The sequence below is a fragment of the Acanthisitta chloris genome, unplaced genomic scaffold (genome assembly GCF_000695815.1).
Source record: "Acanthisitta chloris isolate BGI_N310 unplaced genomic scaffold, ASM69581v1 scaffold13554, whole genome shotgun sequence".
In the NCBI taxonomy this organism is placed as follows: Eukaryota; Metazoa; Chordata; class Aves; order Passeriformes; family Acanthisittidae; genus Acanthisitta; species Acanthisitta chloris.
The window spans coordinates 16,184-38,503 of NW_008667696.1; the positions used below are offsets into that span (position 1 = coordinate 16,184).

The 22,320-nt window shown below is 35.7% G+C and overlaps 1 protein-coding gene across 1 annotated transcript in view; it reads left to right on the forward strand.

Moving 5' to 3' along the window:
- Nucleotides 1–22,320, forward strand: part of CHDC2 (calponin homology domain containing 2) — a gene marked incomplete at its 3' end in the record, with an annotated part of 48,696 nt that overhangs the window by 15,659 nt on the left and 10,717 nt on the right. The window contains exons 9-18 of the mRNA XM_009072604.1: nt 5,336–5,433; nt 5,911–6,027; nt 7,578–7,712; nt 8,220–8,332; nt 10,320–10,470; nt 11,333–11,421; nt 12,715–12,801; nt 13,976–14,120; nt 19,575–19,683; nt 19,966–20,192. Coding sequence (XP_009070852.1) covers nt 5,336–5,433; nt 5,911–6,027; nt 7,578–7,712; nt 8,220–8,332; nt 10,320–10,470; nt 11,333–11,421; nt 12,715–12,801; nt 13,976–14,120; nt 19,575–19,683; nt 19,966–20,192 — 1,271 coding nt within the window. The remainder of the gene's footprint in view (nt 1–5,335; nt 5,434–5,910; nt 6,028–7,577; nt 7,713–8,219; nt 8,333–10,319; nt 10,471–11,332; nt 11,422–12,714; nt 12,802–13,975; nt 14,121–19,574; nt 19,684–19,965; nt 20,193–22,320) is intronic.

The window sequence follows — 22,320 nt, forward strand, 5'->3', positions numbered from 1 at the left end:
GTATTCTCATCTTGCTTATGCCCTGGATTGTATACTTGAGTACCACCACTTCAAACCTTGTCCTGGTTCTAATGTTAGCACTTACAGGAAAAGTTATTGCTACATATTTCTTCTGTAAATGTTTGTATTATTCATTACCAGATTTAAGCTATTGAAGCAAGACTATAGGTGTTATTATAGCTATATATTAGTTTTGCCTCCAGAGATTTTCAGGTTCCAGAGTAAGAATTTGTTCTATAGTATTATAAGCCATTATTACTGCAGTGGTTTGCATTAAAAGGACATACTGTGATAGTTTAAAGGTCTATTAGCTCAGTATTCTACCTGCAAGAGGAGTTGCTTAGAGATGAGTAATGGTGCAAATGGATGGAAATACTTTATACATACTGTGAGACTTCCTGATTTGAAACTCAAGATTACTTCAGATGGAGTTGTTGCTTCTGTAAAGCTGTACTAGATTTCCATTCTGTGAATTTTTGCAATTCTGTTTTCAACCTGTGGAGAATTCTAGTATCACACTGTTCTGAAGCAGTAAGGAGATCGAAAATTTCTATTGGGTGTAATTTTTTTTTTTTTTGAGGTTGCTGCTCAATACTGTGTTTTGGTTCTTCCTTTGCTGACAATTTTGTGTATTCCACTGAGCTCTTTAATGTCTAGTTCAGACTTGCCTACTTACATAGACTGCTGTCATATCACAGAGCAGTTCTTACTCTTAATAACACAGTCTAATTTATTAATTTCTTAGAAACCTCCTTTTCATACCTGTAACCATTAAAGACCATTAGTTTCAAGATTTTTATGTGAATTCATTGGGTTTATTTGGAAATATTTATAGAGTATTAGCCTAACTCTCCTTATTTTTTTCCCCTCTTTATATGTTTTCAGTAACTCAGAGTTTGAAAAAATTGCTCGTGGCTATGTAACAGAAGATTTATCATTGGTATCTCTTGTGCCTCCTTAGACATATATCAGTTGATTTTTCAACTGATAGCAAGAATTTAACTTCTTTATTGCTTGTGAAAACAGCAAAACAGTTTTACAAGAAATACAGTACTTTCCTGAAAGATTTATTGCTGTTCTTACTTTTTTATATAAAATAGCTCTTAAACTTAGTAGATTATACTAAATCTGATCCTTTCAGAGTTTTAACTCTTGATAGAAGACCTTTATTTTCTTTCTGCACGGTCTTTTTATCTGGTTAATACCAATGTATCATATTTCAGTATTACAAGTTCTTTTTCTATTGGAATTTTTCTTTTAAGGTTAAGGGTAATTTTACATGGTCATTTTTTTCCCCCACACAAAGTAATGTGGCATTTGTGGTGGAAGAGTTCTGTAAGTGCAGTGGTATGTTGGCGAGGGCTAAACAGTGTCCTGTCAGAAAGAAAATCTTGCCTTTGGCTTGCCAACCTGTTTGTACTGGTTTTGTTTTGTTTTTGGTTTTGCTTTGGTTTTATTTTGTTTGGTTTGGGTTTTGTTTGTTTGTTTGGGTTTTTTTGGTGTCTGTTTGGGTTGTTGCGATTCTTTGTTTTATTTTGTGGTACTGATGCTAAAGAATACCTTCATCTATGAAATATACTAACATATACTCTTGTTTTTGACCATTTACAGAAGTCTCTTGCAGTATATTTTTAGGTTTTCATAACCATAGCAAATGTCTGAGAGCACTACATAAGTGACTGAACATCCACTCCAAGTTAATCCTGCTTGATTATTTTCTTTTATGAAGTATTTTCACCTTTTGTCATGGGTGAGACGGAGTCCAAAACACTCTGTGATGGGTCAGGATACTGAGGTTTCCTGTAGAACCATCTCTTACCCTGTCTGATAATTTCAGACACTCATTTGCTTCACACAGCACTGTGTCCACGAGGTCTCAAATCCCCTCTGTGCCAGGGGAGCTGCTGCTGGTGAACAGAAGTGAAAAGTCATGTCAATTCATGCTGTGCCACTCATAGACACCAATCTCGTGTCACTCTCCAAAGTCCCTGGACATCTGTTGACATTTGTCTCCATGAATGTCTCTGACCTTCAGGATATTCTCCCACATTCAAGATCTTTCCTCCACTTAGGAACTATATTGCCTTCTTTCCAGTCCCCTGGTGTCTCTTCAAGACCACGACTTCTTGTTGAGAATGTGTCTTTTGGGGATTCTTCTTCTTGGCCTTTTATTCTTCTGATAACTCCAAGTCCCAGTTTTCCCAGTTTAGTCTGTGTGCAGAGCACAGCTCATCATCAGCCTGGCTGGGACTTCTGTCTCCTCTTCATTAATGGGAGAATTCAGAAAATGCCATTTTAGTCTTGGTGTTTTCAAAATTTGCAACCATCCCCTATGAGATGCAGCAAGCAGGAATCTGTCTCAAAATTCAGAAGTTAAATTTTGGACCATTTCCTCTCCTCCTTCTCCCCAACCACACAGAATAATCTGCTGCCTGTTAGCATTCCTGTTTTAAGCTCTTTTTGTCCTACAACACCCATCATCAGGTTTTCATCATGATGTGGGCTGAGAATCTCTTTAACCTAAAGATCCACTAGTAATTTTATTTTTTTGCAAGAAGTGCCAATAAAAATGAAATTCAATATATTTACATGCTTAGAGGGAAATGAGGTATCCTGAGTAATACTTCTGTTTTCCATTGTTTATTTCTACTAAAGTTGACTAATTATATTTAAAAACTTAATCGTTGTAGAGTGGTTATCTGGCAGATGTTCTGCTAGATTTAATGTAATTAGGCAAAATACATTATGTTTTCTGAGTAATTTACCCGCAAGTGTTTAAGCAGGTTGATTGATAGTAGAAGGATTAACTGAAAAAGAACAAAACAACAAAAATGCTTATAAAAGGAATTAATTAGTTAAAATGGGAAAATATTCCACTTTGTGGGTTTTTCATTTATGCTCCGATAAAACTCATGGATAAAACTATGGGGACCTCATAGAAACTTTTCAATATCTCAAGGGGTTACAAGGAGCTGGAGAGGGACTCTGTGTTAGGAACTGCAGTGACAGGACAAGGGGAAATGAGTTCAAATTGAAGGAAAGGAAGTTTAGGTTAGATATTAGAAAAAGGTTTTTACTGTCCCAGGTTGCCCAGGGATGTGGTGACTGCCCCAACCCTGGTGGTGTTCAATCCAGGCTGGATGAGCCTTGAGCATCCTGGTCTAGTGGGAGATGTCCCTGCCCAGGGCAGGGGTTGGGACTAGATGATCTGTAAGGTCCATTCCAACCCTCAAATTCTATGATTCTATGAAAACAATACAGTTTATTTTTTGATCCAAGTGTGTGGTTTAAGGAGTTTCCATAACCAGGCGGAGCAAGTCAATCTAGATGACTAAGCAGAAGAACAGTTCAATATTGAACCTAATAAAGCAGAAACAATTAATCTTAAGAAGTTAAAAATAAAAATGTGAAAATGGTGATTTATTAAAAATCTTGATATTGTGTGCTGAGAGGGAGTCTGAATTCTATTAATAAGAAAATAAGACAGTTTATTGATTTTTATAGCTCCTAACTGTGATCAATAAAATGATGGATTTATATGAGAAAGACTGACTGTTTAGGAATAAACTGAGCTTCTAAAATGTATTCTGCTATTTATGAAGTGTTTGTTTTTGCAGTGACTACATCAAATATTTTTTAAATAACGGCAAGCAGCTTACCAAGGAGATGGGATAAAATTGTCTCCTACTGTAGATATTGGTAAAATCAAGGTCTGAATTTAGTTAAAATTGATGCTGTTCCAATTTAGATGTTGAGATGTTAAGAACTATGTTCTGTCACAGATAACAGGGAGATGTTATATATCCAGTCAGACTTCATTTTTGGAACCTTCTAATCTGGAGTTATCAAGTATCCTTAACCTTTGAGATTTTTTTTGCTTGAAAAAGTTGAAGAACAGTGTGACTATTAACATAACTAATATATAATAGAACATGTTTTATATAATGAGGCATTTGTAATTTATAAATATCTATTTTGTTGAATAATGAAAGACAGATTTTGCTTAGAATATAGTACTGGAGTTTGTTGTAGGTTGAAGTGAATTTTTTAAGTGTGATAGTGAAATTTTAAAAAGTGCAATAGTGATATTGAACCTATATCATTTGTCCTACATGAGAAAACATGATCCCAGTCTATCTGTAAACCTTTCTGGTGGCTGAAATCCAAAGTGTTTCCTACCTTTGAGAGCTTGGACCTGAGACAGTAATAGAAACAAATGAAAATGAAAGAACAGTAAGTATCTTTGCCGTAGAAGTTGGAAGAAACTGCAAATTATCCCACAGAGCAGTCATGACTCAGTACTTGAATATTTGTGACCAGATTGCTCAGCTGAAAAAAGGATCAGCTTCTGTGTGTTCATTCTTCAAAAGCAGTGTATTATCTAGAGAGTGAAGTGCTGGTGTTTGTGTATAGACAGTGATTGAAAGCATTTTCTTACTGGAATATCAGTAACTGGTTTGGGGAATATTTCAAGCTGAGAGTTTTCAAATGGCTGTTTTCTTCCTATGGTTTGTCATAATGCTTAAAAATAAAGTGCCATTTAAATGCTGTTTTAAATATTTAAGAGATGGATGCTTCAAATAAGAAATGAAAAACTACATCTCATTTCTTAGTAATCAGTTTTATTTTAATAAAATATTCCGAATGCAAAAAATTATCTAACCTTGTGAGGCATTGGCCTTTACAACAGAGTTGTAAACGTGGTGATCTGTGCTGCAGGAATTAAGATGTTAGTTTTCATTTAGATTGCATTTGTGCCAAATACTTGAACATGACCTTAAAGAAACTCAATAACCTTTTCCTTTTTGTGTGCTTAAACTTTACAACTTTTACACATTCCTTCATAGAATCATAGAATCAACCTGGTTGGAAGAGACCTGAAAGATCATCAAGTCCAGCCCTACCATGGTTACTAGACCATGGCACTAAATGCCTCATCTGGTCTTATCTGAAAAACCTCCAGGGATGGTGAATCCACCAGGGTTTTATTAGCCCTATTGATGTTAGGCCTATAAAAATAAAAAGTGTATGTATTTAGGTTTCAGTCTATGAGGTTAAGTTTAGCTTACTTGCTTTCCATTCTGATGTGATGAATACTCTTCTGTGCAGCAGCAGAGTGTTTGAATAATAGCTGCAATATTCTAGGTGAGATTGTTCATGTTTTCAGCAGTGGCTCTGGAATAGAAACATGCCTGGGAAATTCTATATGTGAACGGATGTTTCCTTTTTCTGTTCTTTCCTCTACTTGATGATTTCAAGTGGTTGTCATGTCTGTCTAGAGCATAATGAGGCATCTCAGGGAGAAGAGTCTCATTAATCTTTGGTTTTTAATCAGGTGAAGTACCACCAATGAGATGGATAGTGAATTTTGACCGAGATCTTCTAGATGGTCTGGTATTGGCAGCACAAGTGGCAGCTTATTGTCCATATCTGGTAAGGACTTTTCTCGATTTTGTGCAAGTTTTATACAGTTTATTAACATAAGTGGCTTTTCTCAGGCCTGATTTTCCTTTGCAATGTTGGGGAATACATTCAGGGCAGGCAGGAAGACCCCAGAGGTGTGAGGGGTGTAGGGAGTCCAGTGGGGCATGTGTAGGATTACTGGAGCTCCTGCTGCCATTTCTTCAGTCCCAGCTCAGATGATATGAGTGTGACTGCCAGATAGGGAAGGACTGACAGGGAATTCTCCTCATCAGCAATTCTTGGCCTATGTAGTTTTTAAAAAGACAAAACCAGCCCCAACATTTAGCAGGTCATGGGAGATCATTTCAGTATTAAATTTTCTTTTTACCAAGTATAGGGAATTTCAGTTCAAAATTTAGATCTTAGGGATTGCTGAAGAAGCAAAAATACAAAAATAATAATTTTGCTTTGTGGAAGACTAGAGTTTGATTTCTCTGTCTTCTCTAGATTGCTACTCACTTTGTAAGGATGTACACTAGTCCAAGGACTCATGAACAGTTCCTGCACAACTGTTTGATACTTGTGAATGCAATGCAAGCTGTTGGTCTGGCTATAGGCATCAAGGTAAATGATTTTATATTAACAGCTCTTAAATATGTTCATTTTATTTTTGCTGTTTTACTTTGTATAGTAGTACTGTACATCAAATTAAGGTGAGATTTTAAGGGAACAGTTTGGTTTCATGATGTGCTGCTGTATGAGAGCAACCAAAATACTGCTTCATATAAATATCCTTAATTGCAAGTCATTTCCATAATTCCTTGCTTTGTAGAATCACATATATACAACTAACTGAACATAAGATGAATTCATTTCATGTTTTAGCATCGTAAATCACACAATGAAAACACGAGGGGAATTCATTTTTAACACTGGAAGACAATTTAGAGAAATATATTTGAGAACAAATATCATGCACTAAAACATAAAAAGAAGTAGTGAAAAGGTTATATGAATCCTTGGTGACACTTATGTGCATCTGTGTAATCATGAATATTGTTAAGAAGTACACTAAATTTATTTTTTTTAAATTTAGTTCCTAGAGTAGTAGGTGAATGTCACAAACATAGTGTTATGAATTCAGCACAGGATAAAATAGAATAATATTTTTGAGGGAATAAATTCTGATCTAAGTGGAAATATGTAGAAAGAAGTAGGTGGCAAAAGAAAGTTAGGCTTCAACAGATAATCTGCTCTGGCATCTTTGCTATCTTAAATGAAAATGCAGGAAAGGTGAAGAGTAGAGGCATAAAACCACAGCTATATTGGAATAATTTGTTAACAATCAATAGCCATTACTGAGATAAGTGAATGGAAAAAATCAGAATACTTTCAGACTTCAGGTTTAAAGCTTTTAGTAGTGAAGAAGCTTTATAACTTTGCATAGTAAATGCATCTTAAAGTTCAGATTTTAACAGTGGTGATTGAATTAAATAGACATACTAGATGAGACATATGATTACATCAGTGCATGAAGAGTATATGAAATTAGTCTGAAGAATTACAAGGGGTAAACACTATCTAAGAACCTATGGAGAGTTACAGGGAAACTTCAGATCAATGCAAGTGATGTAAAGCAATTTAGTATCTGCACTAAAAGTAACTATCTAGTTGTTGGTTGGATGGTGATGTTGTCTCCATAAACAGTTGCAAAACTCTATGTAGAAATATTTGGAATGGTATTTTACAGAGTAAATTGAAAGACTTAAAATTTGTTCATTTTTTAAAGATAGTAAGGACATATGTTTTCCCAGACAGTAAATTTTACTTGCTTTTTCCTGTTATGCTTCATTTTAATGAAATAAACATCTGTTTCTGCAGAACCATGGGGAAAAAAAAAAGGTGGGTTGAATTTTTAGCCTAGGTTTATCACCAGAGCATGTCAATGGTCTTCAATAATCAGGATGCTTTTTTTTGGGAACTGACAGGATTTATATTCATATTAGTTATGGGCATAATCCAGTTTTTACAAGTAGATTGCAAATATTTCTATAAGAAGAATTACCTTGAACTTCTTCTGTTCTTCATCTTCATATCCCTAAACTAGACAGGCAAAATTTGAACTGAATATCTGGTTATTTTAAATTTGTTTTTCTGTTTGTTTTCATTATTAGGCCACTGATATCTGTGATCCAAATCCTGTCATGATGCTTATTTTGTGTGTCTACCTGTATGAAAGTCTCCCTCACTACCTGCCCAAGAACACTATAGAATTTACAGGTGCTCTCCATGCAACTGTGGTTAAACAGGTACTAATACCATTGAATTTACACTTGTACTAGTAGTGCAAGGTTAAAACAGGGTATGTATATAGCTGTTTATATTATGTATGTACTGCAACAAAGAATTAATAGATTTCATGTCATTAGCCTACTAAATATAGAAGATGAAAGAATGCATCTTTTTTTTTTTCTCTTTGCTCTTGTCACTTCTACTGTTGTTTTTCCCTGTGCTTGTAAGCACAGAAAAAACTAATCTACAAATTTGGTAAATCTGAGCTGAAAGAGAGGAATAAGAGGTTAACAGGCATAGGAGTGCAGTGGATGATGCAGACAGAGCACTGAAAAATTGAGGTTGGATAGTCTGTGGGAAATCCATACTCTTTTGGCAAAAAATGATGTACCTGGTTATTTGAAGTACTTTTGTGACTATTTTGTGATATCCTTAGTTTGTATTTTGAAACCTAGCTGTGGAACACATCTTTTATGCTCTGCAAATTGAAAATAATTAGGCTGAATTTGCTGTTGTTGCCACAGGTGTGTCTGAAGAACCCAAGCAGTAAAAGGTTGATGTACAATGCTGTTCTTCTGGGAAGAGATGCTGATGATTTCTCAATACCTAAAGGAAACACTGTCACCATTGCCCCTCAGTAAGTAATGATTTTTTTTCAGTATTATTATTAAATGTAGCATTGCAGAAATATAAACCTATTAATTTAAGAGTGGTAGAACACTAGAAATGTGTTCAACTATAAACACAGCAAAATAGTCAGTGTAAGGTCAGATTTTTGCTCCCTAACCTAGAACAAATCTAGAGTAATATTTCAGTGGATACTTGCAGTTTATCTCAACAGAGCTTTAAAAGTAGAATATAACCCTTCAGATCATAAGGGAAATCCTCTGTGTCCAATATATTTTTTTCCCAAAATATTGAAAGCTTTAATTATCAGTTTGGATCTGCTGCCCTTACATTGTGTGGGTTTTTTTTCCAAACTAAATTAGAAATATCTCCTCTAAACTTAATTCACATTTTCCACATCAATGCATTGGGGAAGCATGAGCAGGTGTTCCTTTCTTCTGAGATTTCAGAGATGTTTTTCTTACACATGATTGAAGCATGTCTGGGAAAGATGAGACCATGACACAGGTTTGATAGTAGTGTCAAATGCTTCTTTTTGCCCCATCCTCCCTCCCCCACCAAATGGAAATGTAGTTATTAAAGCCATCTAAGGATGTGCAGTGTAACTTTATGACTGGATACAGAAATTTCACTAATCCCTGTTTAACTAGTGAAGATAAGAGGCTCTGACTGTCAGTTAAGTTTATAAGTTTATCTGTTACAGGATTAGAGTTTGGAAAAAGGAAAACAAAGGTCAGTATTGGTCTGAAAATAAACTGTGAAGAAGCAAAATATTTTCAAATATAGATCGTCAAATTCAAGAAGACTCAAGATAAATACAGTGCTCTTTAAGGATGATCAATATTTCAGTATTAAATTACATGCCTATTATAAATAAATGCAAAGGGGACAACAAATAATACTATGTTTTCAGCAAGCTGTGAGGCTGATTTTATTCCATTTTCTTTGCAATTACTTCGAGCAAGAATGATCATAAAAATGGAATACTTGAAAATATCATGTGTTTCTCTGAAAGGTCAATACCAGGGCTGTTTTTAACTTCACCCTTTTAAAAAAAACCCAACCACAAAACAAAATCAAGACAGAGGTAAATGTGCACAACCTTGTTGCTGAGCTGCTTGGCATGACACATAGCAAGAAATATTTGAAAAATTGCCTAGAAATAAAATCTTGTGGAAATGCCAGTCATGCACTGGTGACCTCTGCAGAATTTGTCATAATGTAATCTTACTTGTGATCATGATCACTTAATGTAAAATAGGTTCTTGGTAATCAATAGCTGTCCTTAGCATTCTGCTGCAAGTGTTTGAGAGCTCCAAGAACTGCTGATGGGTCAGAGTCTGTAGGTTCTTGATGCTATTCTGTCTGAGGTTAGGAGATGCAAACAGTAACTAACATTGAGCCCTTTGGGTGTGATCTGGAGGCCTAATGGTGATCTGTGTTGTTGTCTTGTTCCTTTTGTAATTATTCTTATCACTTTGTTGGCTTTACTGTGCCAATGTTTTCATTAGACTACCTGTTGCAGATCCCAAGCTCTCAATGGTGAGTTATAATGGATTGGAGGCTCTGTGCTTACATAAAATAGAATTTGATTAAGAACATCTATATCTACCTCACAACATGTGTAACAGGATGTCTGACTGTTTAACTCAGAAAAGCCCATTCAAATAGAGGAGGATAAATGGAATCAGTTGTTAACATAGGATGATGCTGTCAGGAAAAAGAACTTCCTGTGCTAGCATGCGTGGGAAGAAAAAGTAAGCTAGATGCTGAGCTCTTAAAAACCAAAAAGGATTCGATATTGTTCTTTATCCATATATTTCTTTTATTAGAATGTTTTAAGGTGCTCTAGGCAGAAGATTGCACTACAACCATTTCAGAAGAAACAAATGACTTTCTTTTCTAGGCCCCTTCCCTTACAAAGACTCTCAGATGCACTCCTGAAATTTCCTGTCTGAGTAATTCCTGAGTCACAGTTCTGTGTTTTGTTCCCCCAGGAAACAGGAGTGTGTGACTGTGGCATTCCGGAGCCGTTTCCTGCGCCCTGCTGAAGCTGTGCTGCTACTGAGCTCCAAGAGAGTCGGGGGAATAGATGGTGCCACACTGACATTCTCTCTGAAATCTGAAGTCAAACATATTGAGCCTGCTGTAAGTTGTGTGTGTATGATTAATATTAAATATTCTGTGCGTTATAGCAAACAAAAGTGACCTGAGGTAAGAATGAAAATGAGTTACCATCAGCATTAGCCTTTGACCTATGAATTTTCAGGTTTCCTATATTAGCCTATATTAGTACATACAAGAAAAACCCTAGAGGAATATCTAAGGGTATCAATCACATTTATGTCCTGAATAGATTGTAAAAATTTGCACTGATTGCTCTGAAAATAAGTCTGGAACTATTTCAGCATATGAATGTTATTGGAAATTCCATTCTGGAGGTGATGAAATACTTCAGCCTAATGATCTCAGTTGTCAGGCGTAGATGGATTGCAAACTTTTCTTAGATATTTCTGCAGGTTTTTTGTGCTTTTTAACTGTAGAGAGTCTGTAGTCTTAGGATATATCCCAGAAATAGTCAGAGCTAATAGAGATGTGCTCCAGCATTTGTTATCCACATGCATTGAGCAGATCTGGATAGAGAACTTCTAACTTGGTGTTTATGTGATTCTGTAGACAATAGACACTGATGGTGGGAACAAACGCTGGGGAAAGAGGTAAAATAGAGAGAACGTAAAGATAAGAAGGAAAAAAGATGACTTGATTCTTGACATTGTGTTATTTGGGAGCATTTTTAAAATGCTGTGAAGTTTAATGCATGTTTGAAAAGAAATAGGCATTAACTGTTCTTTGCTGGCAACAAAGCCTAGCATTTAAATGATGGTAATTTTGTAGTGGTCAAACACATGGTTCTACTCTTCCTTGTAATATTGGCCTGTTTGTTTATGTATTATCATGAATGTGTTTTTACAACTTCTTCATATTGATGTAATGTTTTGTTCTCCTCTAGGGTAAAATAAAGTGCAAATCCCCATGTTATGAGCTGAAGAAAGTTAGCCTAAATGTGACTAATCCCTTCGGAACTGAAGGCATATTCAGGTAGACAAAGCTGTAGAGACAAATCTTTACTGATTATGCTGTTATATCTACTCTTTTCCATAATTTTCTCCTTAAAAACTGTAAAACCTGGAGGTTAAATTCTAGGGATTTACATTAACCAGATTGTTACAAGCTGTATGAAGTGGAAGCTGTCATAATGAATAAAGAAGATAAATAAGCCTTAATTGAAATCTGTCTCAGTGTCAGCAATAAAGCTGGAGCTTTAATCAAATGGAGTTCATGAACTTTGCTTGTATTTTGTGTTTGGCTGAGGTCCAGCCAAATTACAAAGAGAAACAAGCCATGTTAATTAATAGTTGCTTATTTTTTTCCCCAATCTGTTTTATCCTGCTGTTTAAATTATTAAGTATGCAAAAGAAAAAAACAATCTTTGCCTTGGGGTTTGCATCACTATCAGTTAATCTAATTTTTAATTTGCATTCATCATAGATGCAGCAACTGCAGAGTTACGAATGTTGCTTTCCTTAGTATAAAAGAAAGGATTCTGTGTCCCTTTAAAATCTGTTTATGTAAACTCACTCCATATTTTGTCTTTAGTCTGTAGAACTAAGCATTGGCTCATCTCGTTCATTTCTTTGCAAGAACCATCTTCCACAACATTGTTAACTTTTTATTTTTATGCAACATGAATATACATGTCGCATAAGCTGCAAATTAAATTCCTCTTTGCTCCAGAGAACAAGAGTAGTATATTCAAGTAGTAAAGACAATAGCAATCCTGCCACAGGACTGTTTGCACTGCCCCAGCCATGTCCTCTGGCATAAGCCCTGTGTGTGGGAATCATAGGAGTTTATTTAGCTTCTGGCTTGTTTTTTCGAAGTCTGTGAGGTTGCCTGTAATTAGTCCCATGATTTGGATAACTCTCTTGGAAATAATTGATGAAGTGATAAAGTAATTTGGTTTTACATATATCATTCTAAAGCTACTTGACAACTACCTGAAGTAATTATCAATTTAGGTGACATTTGAACCAGTAATCTAAAATAAAAGGTCCTTTGTTTCATGTTTCTGTGTTTTGAACAATCTTGTGTTTCATCAGGGCATGTATTGTTTGCTTGCAAATAACACTAGGGAATGCATTTTTGCTACCAAGGAAGTAGCTCTTTTCCAGAAAACTGAGGTTAAACCATGACAAGTACTTTTAAAGTATCTTCCATTGAAAATAATGAGCTTCTTTACCAGGTGTGCGTATAAGAGTTAGAATAAAGTGCATTTCATCTTCATTCTGCCAGTTAAAAATGCAGTGATTATGTGTACTTGTCATACTCCAGGGTCATTTTGTTGGAATCCAGAACCTGCTTAATGCAGCCAAAGCAAGTGAATCAAGCTAGGCAAGTAAAGCAAGAGCAAACATTCAGGTAAGTTCTAAGTGACAGTTGGCAATTCTAATATATTTAATTATACAATTCTATTAGTATTGCATATTTGTGTATAGTTGGGTGCCACCTGTTGTGAAGAATTACAGGTTAGCACGTGGAAATATCATAGCATGGGAATCTCAAAAGTCCTTGACAGAATAAGCAACAGCCAAAACATCAGTGTGTTAGCAACACTGCTCTCATCTGAAGTCCAAAGCACAGCACTGTGCCAACTGCTAAGAAAAAAAAGAACTTTATCCCTGCTGAAACCAGGACAGTACTGCAAAATAATCTGTAAACAGATTAAAAAAACCCAAAAACCTTCTTGAGTAATTCATGAAGTCTTTATTTAATAATTTAAAGTATTTTCCAAATTTCAGTCTTGCAATTTTTAAAGCTCATGTAAGCATTCAAAATCCTGAGACACTTATTCAAGGGTTATTGGGAAATATCACAAGCTACTACCTCATAAGTGCTGTAGATTGAATTGTAACCATAGGGATGGTCCATGCCATGCCATGACATGCAGAGCAACTTCCAATTTCTTTTCAAAAAAAATTGTGAAAAAACCCCAGAAAAGTCTAAAACCAGAAAAGTAATGCCCCATTCAATATCATGACAAGTTGTACACATATTTTAACAAGAAATTATTTTCTAAAATGTAATTTATACTACGATCTGCACTAAATTGAATGATTGAATAATAATTGTTGATATAGGAAAAGATTTTTAATCATGCTGCATGTTTCAGCTTAATTTGCCCAGAGAAAATAAATCATTATGATAAGAGTAATTTAGTTACAAATCCTGGACTTGCTCTTGGTGGAATTGATTTCAGGGTGTTTTAAGTCTTTAGAAATTACCAGTGCCCATTTGCTGTATTTTCAGATGTTTCTGTCATCTGTGATACCTTAGGTGCTTTTTTTGGCCAGAAGTTTTTTTTTCTTGAGCAAAATTCTGAAATTTGTCTTGAAAACCTTTATAATTGATCAGTAAGAAAATTGTGCCTGCAATCATTTTTATTCATTTGATAACTCCAGACAATGCCTTCAGCAGAATGGGGCTCATTGCTCCAAGTGCTCCATAAGTGTAAAACTACCATAAAATCAGTGCTTACCCTCCAGGTAATTGTGTCTAGGTGATTAATGTCACATGCATGATTTGGTCCTGACAGCTTAGTGATCCATGCAGGTTCCAGTGGCCTCACAGCTCCTCCTGCATCCTCATACTCCAGCCGTCTGAGTGATTTCGTGCCCCTGCTCTGGCAGGTCCATGTCTTTCCTGCCGTGGGGACTGGAGAGCTGGATGCAGCTCTCTGGGTGAGGTGTGACCAGAGCAGAGTGGAGGGGCAGAATCCCTCCTTGCCCTGCTGCCCACCTGCCCAGGATGCAGTCAGTGTTCTGGGCTGCAAGTTCACATTGCCAGCCTGTGTGTGTATTTTCATCCATCACCATGCCCCAACCCTCCTGCACAGTGCTGCTCTCGAGCCATTCAGCCCCATTCTCTGTTGATACTGGGGATTTGCAGGTCCCAGGTGCAGCAAACAGTCTGTGGAGACTTATTTTATGGCAGCTTTAAGCTATTCTGCCTAATCCATCTCCTCCTTTCCCTGTGTATTGAAAGGGGATGTATTGAAGCAGACTCTCAGTATTACCATGCTTCTTATACCTTCCTGAACTTGATTTCTTTTAGTTTTATTATTGAATGAGATGCTATTTCTTTTTGTTCTGGAAGAATGAGGCAGTGTTCATGTCTTCTACAACACAGTTTTGTTCACCATCACTTACCTCCAGATGCTTTTGTTCATTGATGTAAGAAAAAAATATGTATAGAGAGAAGTTCAATACCATGTTAAATCAGTGTAATGAGTTTCTCTGTTGTTCAGCTCTAAAACCAGGACTTGTTCAATGTATGGTTTGCACCAGTGAAGAAATGTAATATACTTCCATGTACTATTCTTATTGTGTTGTTTTTTTCATACAGCTTTGGAGCTATTTATCACTTTTACAGTGATTCTTCTGCTGTGGTCTCCGTTTTTGCAAGCACAACTTGGCATTCAGATTCAAAGATAAAGCATTGAAAGAGATGATGTTTTAGACAAAAATTGTATATTTTTAATGTGAGATACTTATCTGTAAAATACAGAATAAACAGTATGGTTTTTTTCAGTATTTATTAGTAAAAGAGATGCCCAACTTTAGAGTGTTATTTTTATTTTTGTTTTTTTTCTTCCTTTTAGTTTAGAAAATAACATTTTAAACACAAAATATGGTGCAGTGCCTGAAGATTCAAACAAAGAGAACAACTTACATTGCTGTAAGTATCTCTGTCTAGTACCTCATGTCTCACTGCAAAAAACATTGGCCTAAAGTTGTGCATCACACTCAGAAAATCAGCCTGGAGAAGTGAAGGCTCCAGTGACCTGATTGTGGCATTTCAGTACCCAAAGGGAGCCTGCAGGACAACTGGAGAGGTACTTTTTACAAGGGTAAAACAAGGGCTAATGGCTTTAAACTGAAGGAGGGAAGATTGATATCAAATATTAGAAGGAAATTATTCCTGTGAGGGTGGTGAGACACTGGAACAGGTTGCCCAGAAAGTTGTGGATTCCCATCTCTCTTCTATTTTTTTAGCCAGAGTTTGGCACAGATTTCTTATGTGATCTCACTCATTTCTGTTGCTTTCACTTTCACATATATTCTTAAGTCTGCAGACCTTCCTAGGAAGCTAACCAGCAAAAATGGAACAAAAGTCTGGTGCTGCATTGCCAAAATATGCTTAGCAGGTGAAAAACATGCATTGAGAAAGTAGTCAAAATCTTCCAGATTGGAACCTAAGATTCTTTCTCAGCATAATGCTTTTGTGAAAGCAGCACCAAGAAAACAAACTTGTCAGTATTTAGGTTTTGTCCATCCTAGAGAATTTCAGACTATAGCATCCCATAGTTACTGTTACTGAGAGAGTCTTTGCTTAAATAGCAGTTAACTGTGCTCTTCTTTCTGCTGTGAGCAGACCTTTGCTCATAGGCTGTACCTCCTTTCAGAATTTTTGATGCTGAGAATTGTCTGTTTTCCCCAGTTTTGTTTCAGTGCACAGAATAAGAACACATGCAGTTATCAAAGTGTATTTATATAATACAGAATTCAATATTGCAGCACATTTATATAACTGTAACTACTGATTGCTAATTACTGGTGTGCCCTAAATACTGATTACTACAGAAATCTGTGTAGAGTATCCTTATATTTAAACTCATGCAGCTACACTGTTTTATAACCTGTGCTCTTTTGTCTAAACATCCATTTAAACTTATTTTAGCAGCTGACCAACCCAGTCTCATGCAAGAGTTCTTCAGTCCAGTGGAAAAACTGTTCTTGGAAGGGAGAAGTTCTGCAGGTTTAGATATTCACTTCCTTCCCTTTCATCTGGAAAAACGTTACTGCACTGTCATTCTGGTTAATGAACAGGTAAGAGCAGAATGGATGTTCTGTGAGTGTTTGTCCTGGGGTAGCCCAGGCAGGTAAGGGTCAGGATATGTTTGTCAGTTGTGTGTCAATAAGGTAAACAAGAACAATGCTGTGGAAAGGGCATTTTATTTTATTGTTTGGTTTTTTTGGTTTGGTTTTTTTTTTGGTTTTGCTTTGTTATTTAGTTTTTTTCAATGAAAATAAAATATCCCTATAATTCATGGAGGAAAAAGTGGCTGAAGAGGTTGGTCAGAGCTTTACATAAGTTTACAGTCTTCAGCTAAGAAATTTAAACCAAAGTTTACTGCACTTTTATCTCCACATAATTAGAATTACATGAAATGCTGCAAGCAACTTTTCACTGTAAAATCATTATAAATAAAAATATAACTGCAAGGAATGCTATTTTAGTGGCTTTTCTAGGCAACTGAGCTTCAGTAAAAAAGAAATTTAGATAATTTGTCTTGATGTGGTAACAAGAATAATGCTTTTTATGAGACATAGGCAGGGAAAGGCTAAAGTCTTTACTGTACTTCTCCCTGTATTTAGGGTATACTGTCAAAGTAGCATAATAATTTTTCTTGCTCTGTCTCTTTTTACATTTTTCTGCCAATCCAAGTTCCATTCAGTTCTTGCAGCAACGCAAGTAAAACTTTTGAACAGACTGTGCACGAATATTGACTCCACAACCTTTCAGTTCCTCTCAAGTCACGTAGCCTGAGTTTTGCCATACATTCTTTATTGAAACTGATTTCATCAAGTTACCAAGACCTGGTTTTGTTCAGATTTCAGAACTTAAAATCTTGCAGTGCTGCTTCTTTGGTGTTCCTGTAATCCTTTATCTCAGTAGTCACAATCTCATTTCTGCGTCTTCAGTCCATCTTTTCAACTCTTTAACCTGTCTGCTGTGTTTCATCTCTAGCTGTCAATGTTTTACAAAACTCTCTTGTTTTTCTGGTCTTTTATGTGTGGCTGATCTCAAGGCTTGTGTTCTTCTTCTTGCTTTCATGATACTGCCTCTGTGTTCCAGCTTTCCTTCTGTGCAGTTACATCTGCCATTCTCTCTGCCACGTTTTCATGAGTTGTAACAACACATCCAAACCTAAATGACATTCTTTTCCCCCTGCACGTTCTCAGCTTCCATGTTTTTCACTACTGTAGAACAAGAAAATTCTGCTAGTGCCTAGTGTTCTTTTGCCCCATGGGCAGGGACACCTTTCACTAGACCAGGTTGTTGGTTTTTTTTCCTATATCTCTGTTTCTGTGAGTCAATTCAAATGTGAACAGCCTTTATTTCAATGGCAATAATGTATTAAATCATAGTTTAAGAGTGCCAGTCCAGACTTTCACAGCTAAATATCTGATGCAAAATTAAATCGTTTATTGAGAGAACACTTTACTATCCATGGATCTTAATTACTGACTTGCATGGGCAACTGCAAATTCCTATGAAGTAGCTATACCTTCTTCTGAAATATCAGTTAGCAGTGGAATTAGATAAATAGCCAATAGTAGTTCAACAGCTATTCTGGTAACTATTTTCATTGACAACAAACCTATACAATGTTGATGCTGTACTGTTTACAGCTGATGGAAAATGGAAATATGAAGCATTAAAACCATGGGTATGCTAGTGAAACTCTCAAACTGGCACTGAAATACCCATTCTCTTCCAAAGCATCAGGAAAAACCTCAGCAGAAATCCTCACCCAGGATTTGCATTCTATGGTGATCAAAAAGCAAGAATTCTTCAAAGCAAAGAGCAAATTGGGGAGGTTTGTCCCTAACGATAAGCAGATTGATGTCAGCAATGACAAGAAAAGCAATTGATAGTAGAATGGCATCCTAGCAACCAGCACCTTCATGAAATTAGTGGTATGTGCTGAGAGCTTGTTGCCAGTCCTTATGGAGCCAGATCACTGTGTCAAACAGGAATAATTCCTGTCTAAATTGGTTCCCAGGAGTGGCTATTAGTTTGTGTGTGGGAATCCAATTTTGCTGGAGGTTTCTTTAATCCTTCTCAAGGAAGATTTGTCTGAACTCTTGAGTCGAGGAAGGGGAGAAAATACCATCAGAGTTGAATAGCTTTCCTTCTGCTGGGTCAGAAATAGAATTGCAGTGTTTTCCCCCTTAACATAAATATCTGATGAAACTACAAATAAAGGAAAGACAAAAAGGAGAGTTTTATGTTATTGAACAATATTAAATGGAAAATATTGCATTAGTTGCCAGATGCACTGTATTATATAAAACTATTGTTTCCTTTATGTCTGTAATGAAGAATAAAAGATGTTTTTAGGTCAGAGTTTTACATAATATGGTTTATGGAAATAAAGAGATGGCCTTCCATGCAAATTACATCAGTTGTTGCAAAGGCATTTGATCCTTTATCTTGCAATTAGTAGAAGCTAAAATTGCCCCAAAAAATTTGTGGTGAACAAAAAGAAGTTATCAAAACCATAGTGATATATCTATTAAATCTCCTACATAGCTCACATACATGTCTAGGTTAGACACCTTTTTAGTTTGGGTTGTTCTGATTGTGGCTTTCTTAATTTGGAGTACTTTTAGTGAGTTATGTTTTTTCTAAATATCCTGTTCTACCTTTCATTTGCACCTTATTTCTTTCATTTCATCTCTAATTCCAAGTGTTATTTCTCTGCTAGTTAATTTATCCTTTCCTCTATGACAAATTACTCTCTCTCTTTGTTCTAGGTCATGTTTGTATTTACTTTCAAGCTTCTGTAGGTTTTTCATTATTTTTAATGACATAAGTAAGATTTGTTAACTTTATTTCTTTTTAATGGAGAACTTTTACATGTTGCTAACCTGCCTTTTTTACTTTCTAGAGGAATGTTTTTGGCTCCAAACTGTTGTAAACATTTTTAAAAAAAGGTTCTAAGTATTCAAGAGCAATGAAGGTAGCTCATGAATGTGTTTAAATTCTATGTAGCTGTAGCACATTATTAGAATTCACTTTTTTTTGGCTGTATTTATGGGTCAGGGAACCCTCATTCAATGAAATTATATGAGGAAACAGAAAGGATTCAGCTTGTTGAAATTTATTGACTTTTCAAATTTAATATAATCAATTAAAGGTATTTTATTATCACAGCATGGTTTGAAATGATCCTTTTCTTTTACTTAGGCATAGTTTCAAAATACAAATCTTCTGAATATGTAAAGTATTTCATAATAGATCTTAGGTGTTACTGGGATATATTTGCTTTTACTTTGAATGTTTTGCCTTCTGTTCTGCATGAGCTACTTTCTGAATTGTGTGGGTGTGATGTTCTTGTGTTTCAGATTGGAGAATTTGTATACCTGATAGAGGGAAGAGGTGATATACCTTTGCCTTCGAAATTGCCTCCAATGCACAGTCCAAATGTTTTGCATACGAGCAGCACATTAGAAGGTAACGAGAACCACAGAATCATAGAAATCTGGGATTTTTTTATTAACGTCCAGAAGGAACTTGTGGGTTGCATTTCAGTGTGTTAATTTTTATTCCCCCTTTATGTTAAAAAATATAATAAGTATTCTATGGAATAAATGACATGTACTAGATTAATAGCGTAGAAGAACACTGAAGGAATTTTATATTCTACCTTTGGAAATAGGAGATTTTAAAGAGTCTATGCAGTTACACGAGCAGCTGACAAATGTGGGGTGTGCTGTTTTTTGGGTTTTTTAACAGGTCCAAGTACAGTAAAGCCAGTGTTATATTTGAAATGTGGACTTGCTCAGATTCTTGAAGAAAACCTGAGGATTCCACTGGTCAATGAATCAAGAGAGAGAGCTCTGGCAATTGCTGCAGAGCAGCAGATGTCAGCGACCGAATACGAGAGAAGATCCATCACAGGGACTCTGCAGGGCAGCAGTGTTCGAGTTGCCACTGCCTTGTTAGGGCTGTCCACAGTGGAGGTGAGGAACATGGGCATCTGTGCCTGCAATTATTTTGTTGTTCTTGATTGGCAGAATTGAGTGTTTTAAGTCTCAGGAAATAGTGTGAAGTTCTGGGGTTTTTCTTTATACATTCTGTAACCTGAGAGTTAACTAATCCCAATTCCCATCAAATACTGCAATATTTAACATGTTCATCCTGAAGATGCTTTGTCATTCTGTGCTATTAAGAGCTTCCTTTAAGAAATCATGGCTGTAGTTAAAAAAAACCCTAACATTTTACTTCAGTTAGCTTCTGAAATAGCCCATATTGATTAAAAAAGCTTTCATATTCTATGTATAGATATCTGTACTACTATCCTTCCTTAGGAATTTTTTTAAAAGAAAGTTCTAAACCAGTATTTTTCAATAGATTGTTTCAAAGACTTTGAGGATAAATCAAGGAGTAGGAAAAATTTTCCTTGTCTTGGTATCAATCCAATTTTTGAAAAATCATAGATCTTCCTCATATGACATAGCTACCTATTTATATATTGCTCCAAGCTAGAGATATTTTCCCAAGATTTCAACATCTAGAAGAAAAATCATCCCAAGGTAGTCCATTTAGTTAGTACTTGTGGATTAATTTATGACAGCAATATTGCCAAATAAGCAAACCTTTTTCTCATGTAGAATTCAATGTGAGCTTCTGTGGATAACAGCCACACTCTGGGCTTTAATTTCCCTTGTGAATCTGGTTTGCCTGGCCTCAGACAGATTGCTAGGCAGCAGTGATACTCCAGTTTTCCAGTTAGACAGTTCCCTCAGTATGGTTCCCAGTGCTGAGAGGGAAAGAATTTCCCCTGGTGATTTGAAGTTGCTAAATTTATGCCTTTTGTTTATAGAGAAATTGAAAAAGTAATATAAAATAAATTAAATGAGGAAAAATTACCAGTAGTTTTATTATGTTGTGCATTTGCAGTGGGACAGGAATTGTAATCATATAATTTAGACTCAAATATTTTCCTTTGGGATTACAGTTAATCCACTGCTGTGGTAACATTTTATACACTTTTCATAATTGAAATCTGTTAATGTCACAATCACTTAGCAAATACTTGATGAAAGGCCTAACTGCTCTGAAACTGTGAGTGGAATCAAGGCAGAACATAATGGGAACACTGTACCACTAGGTATGCTAAGATACGAGTTCTAAAATCACATGTATCATAGCAGGGTGGGAAATAATTAGCTTAATAACATTATGAAATACATAATAGTGGGTGTTAACACTGAATAAATGATCACAGAAAGAAGTATTTTGCTCCATGTACAGAAATGTATTTTCTTATGAGAAATAAAATGGAGAAATTCTGCTCTATACTGATGTAGAAAAGACTTTATACATTAAATTATCTCAGTATGGTGAACCACTATACATATTACATTATGAAATGTGTTCCTAATAACATTTTGTCTGAAATTCTTAGTTACTTTCTGTGTCAAAGTGATATTACAGAAATTCTGGTGTCATTAATTGAAGAAAGTTTTTTGAGGGGAGTTGGTGTTCTGCAATCAAATTTTGGAGCTGAACTGTGGTTTCAGGTTGTCTAAATCCTCCACCCGTGTCCTCCCTACCCTCACCCAAAAAAACAAGCCCAACCACAGCTCCCAGGGTTTAATGAATTACTTAGACTCATTAAATCCTTTGCAACATATGTTGTAGGTTAGAGAGAAATCTAGAAATTCCAGAAATATGTTACTCTCTTTTTGATTTTTATTCCAAATTTCTACAGTGTTCCTCAGGGATAACTGTGTTATATAATAGATGGACAGAAGGGAAAATGCCCTTACATTAATCTTTCTTGGTCCATTTTTTGCCTGTCAAATTGAAGAATAACTAACTAGATAATTGCATACTTTCCATGCTTTCTAAACTGTGCATTTTACTCATGTTTGCTCAAATCACATAGAAAGTAGTATTAAAGGTAGGCTATGTTTTTGGAGCCAAATTGGATATTCATCATCAGTACCTTGTGCTGTATTTTTCACTTGAGATCTATGAGCATGGTTGAAAGGCCTGGCGGTTTTTGTCCTGGGTTTTTACTGCTTCTTTTCCCTAGTGTGAGAAACAAAGATCTATTTTGGTTATTTTAAGGATTAGAATTAG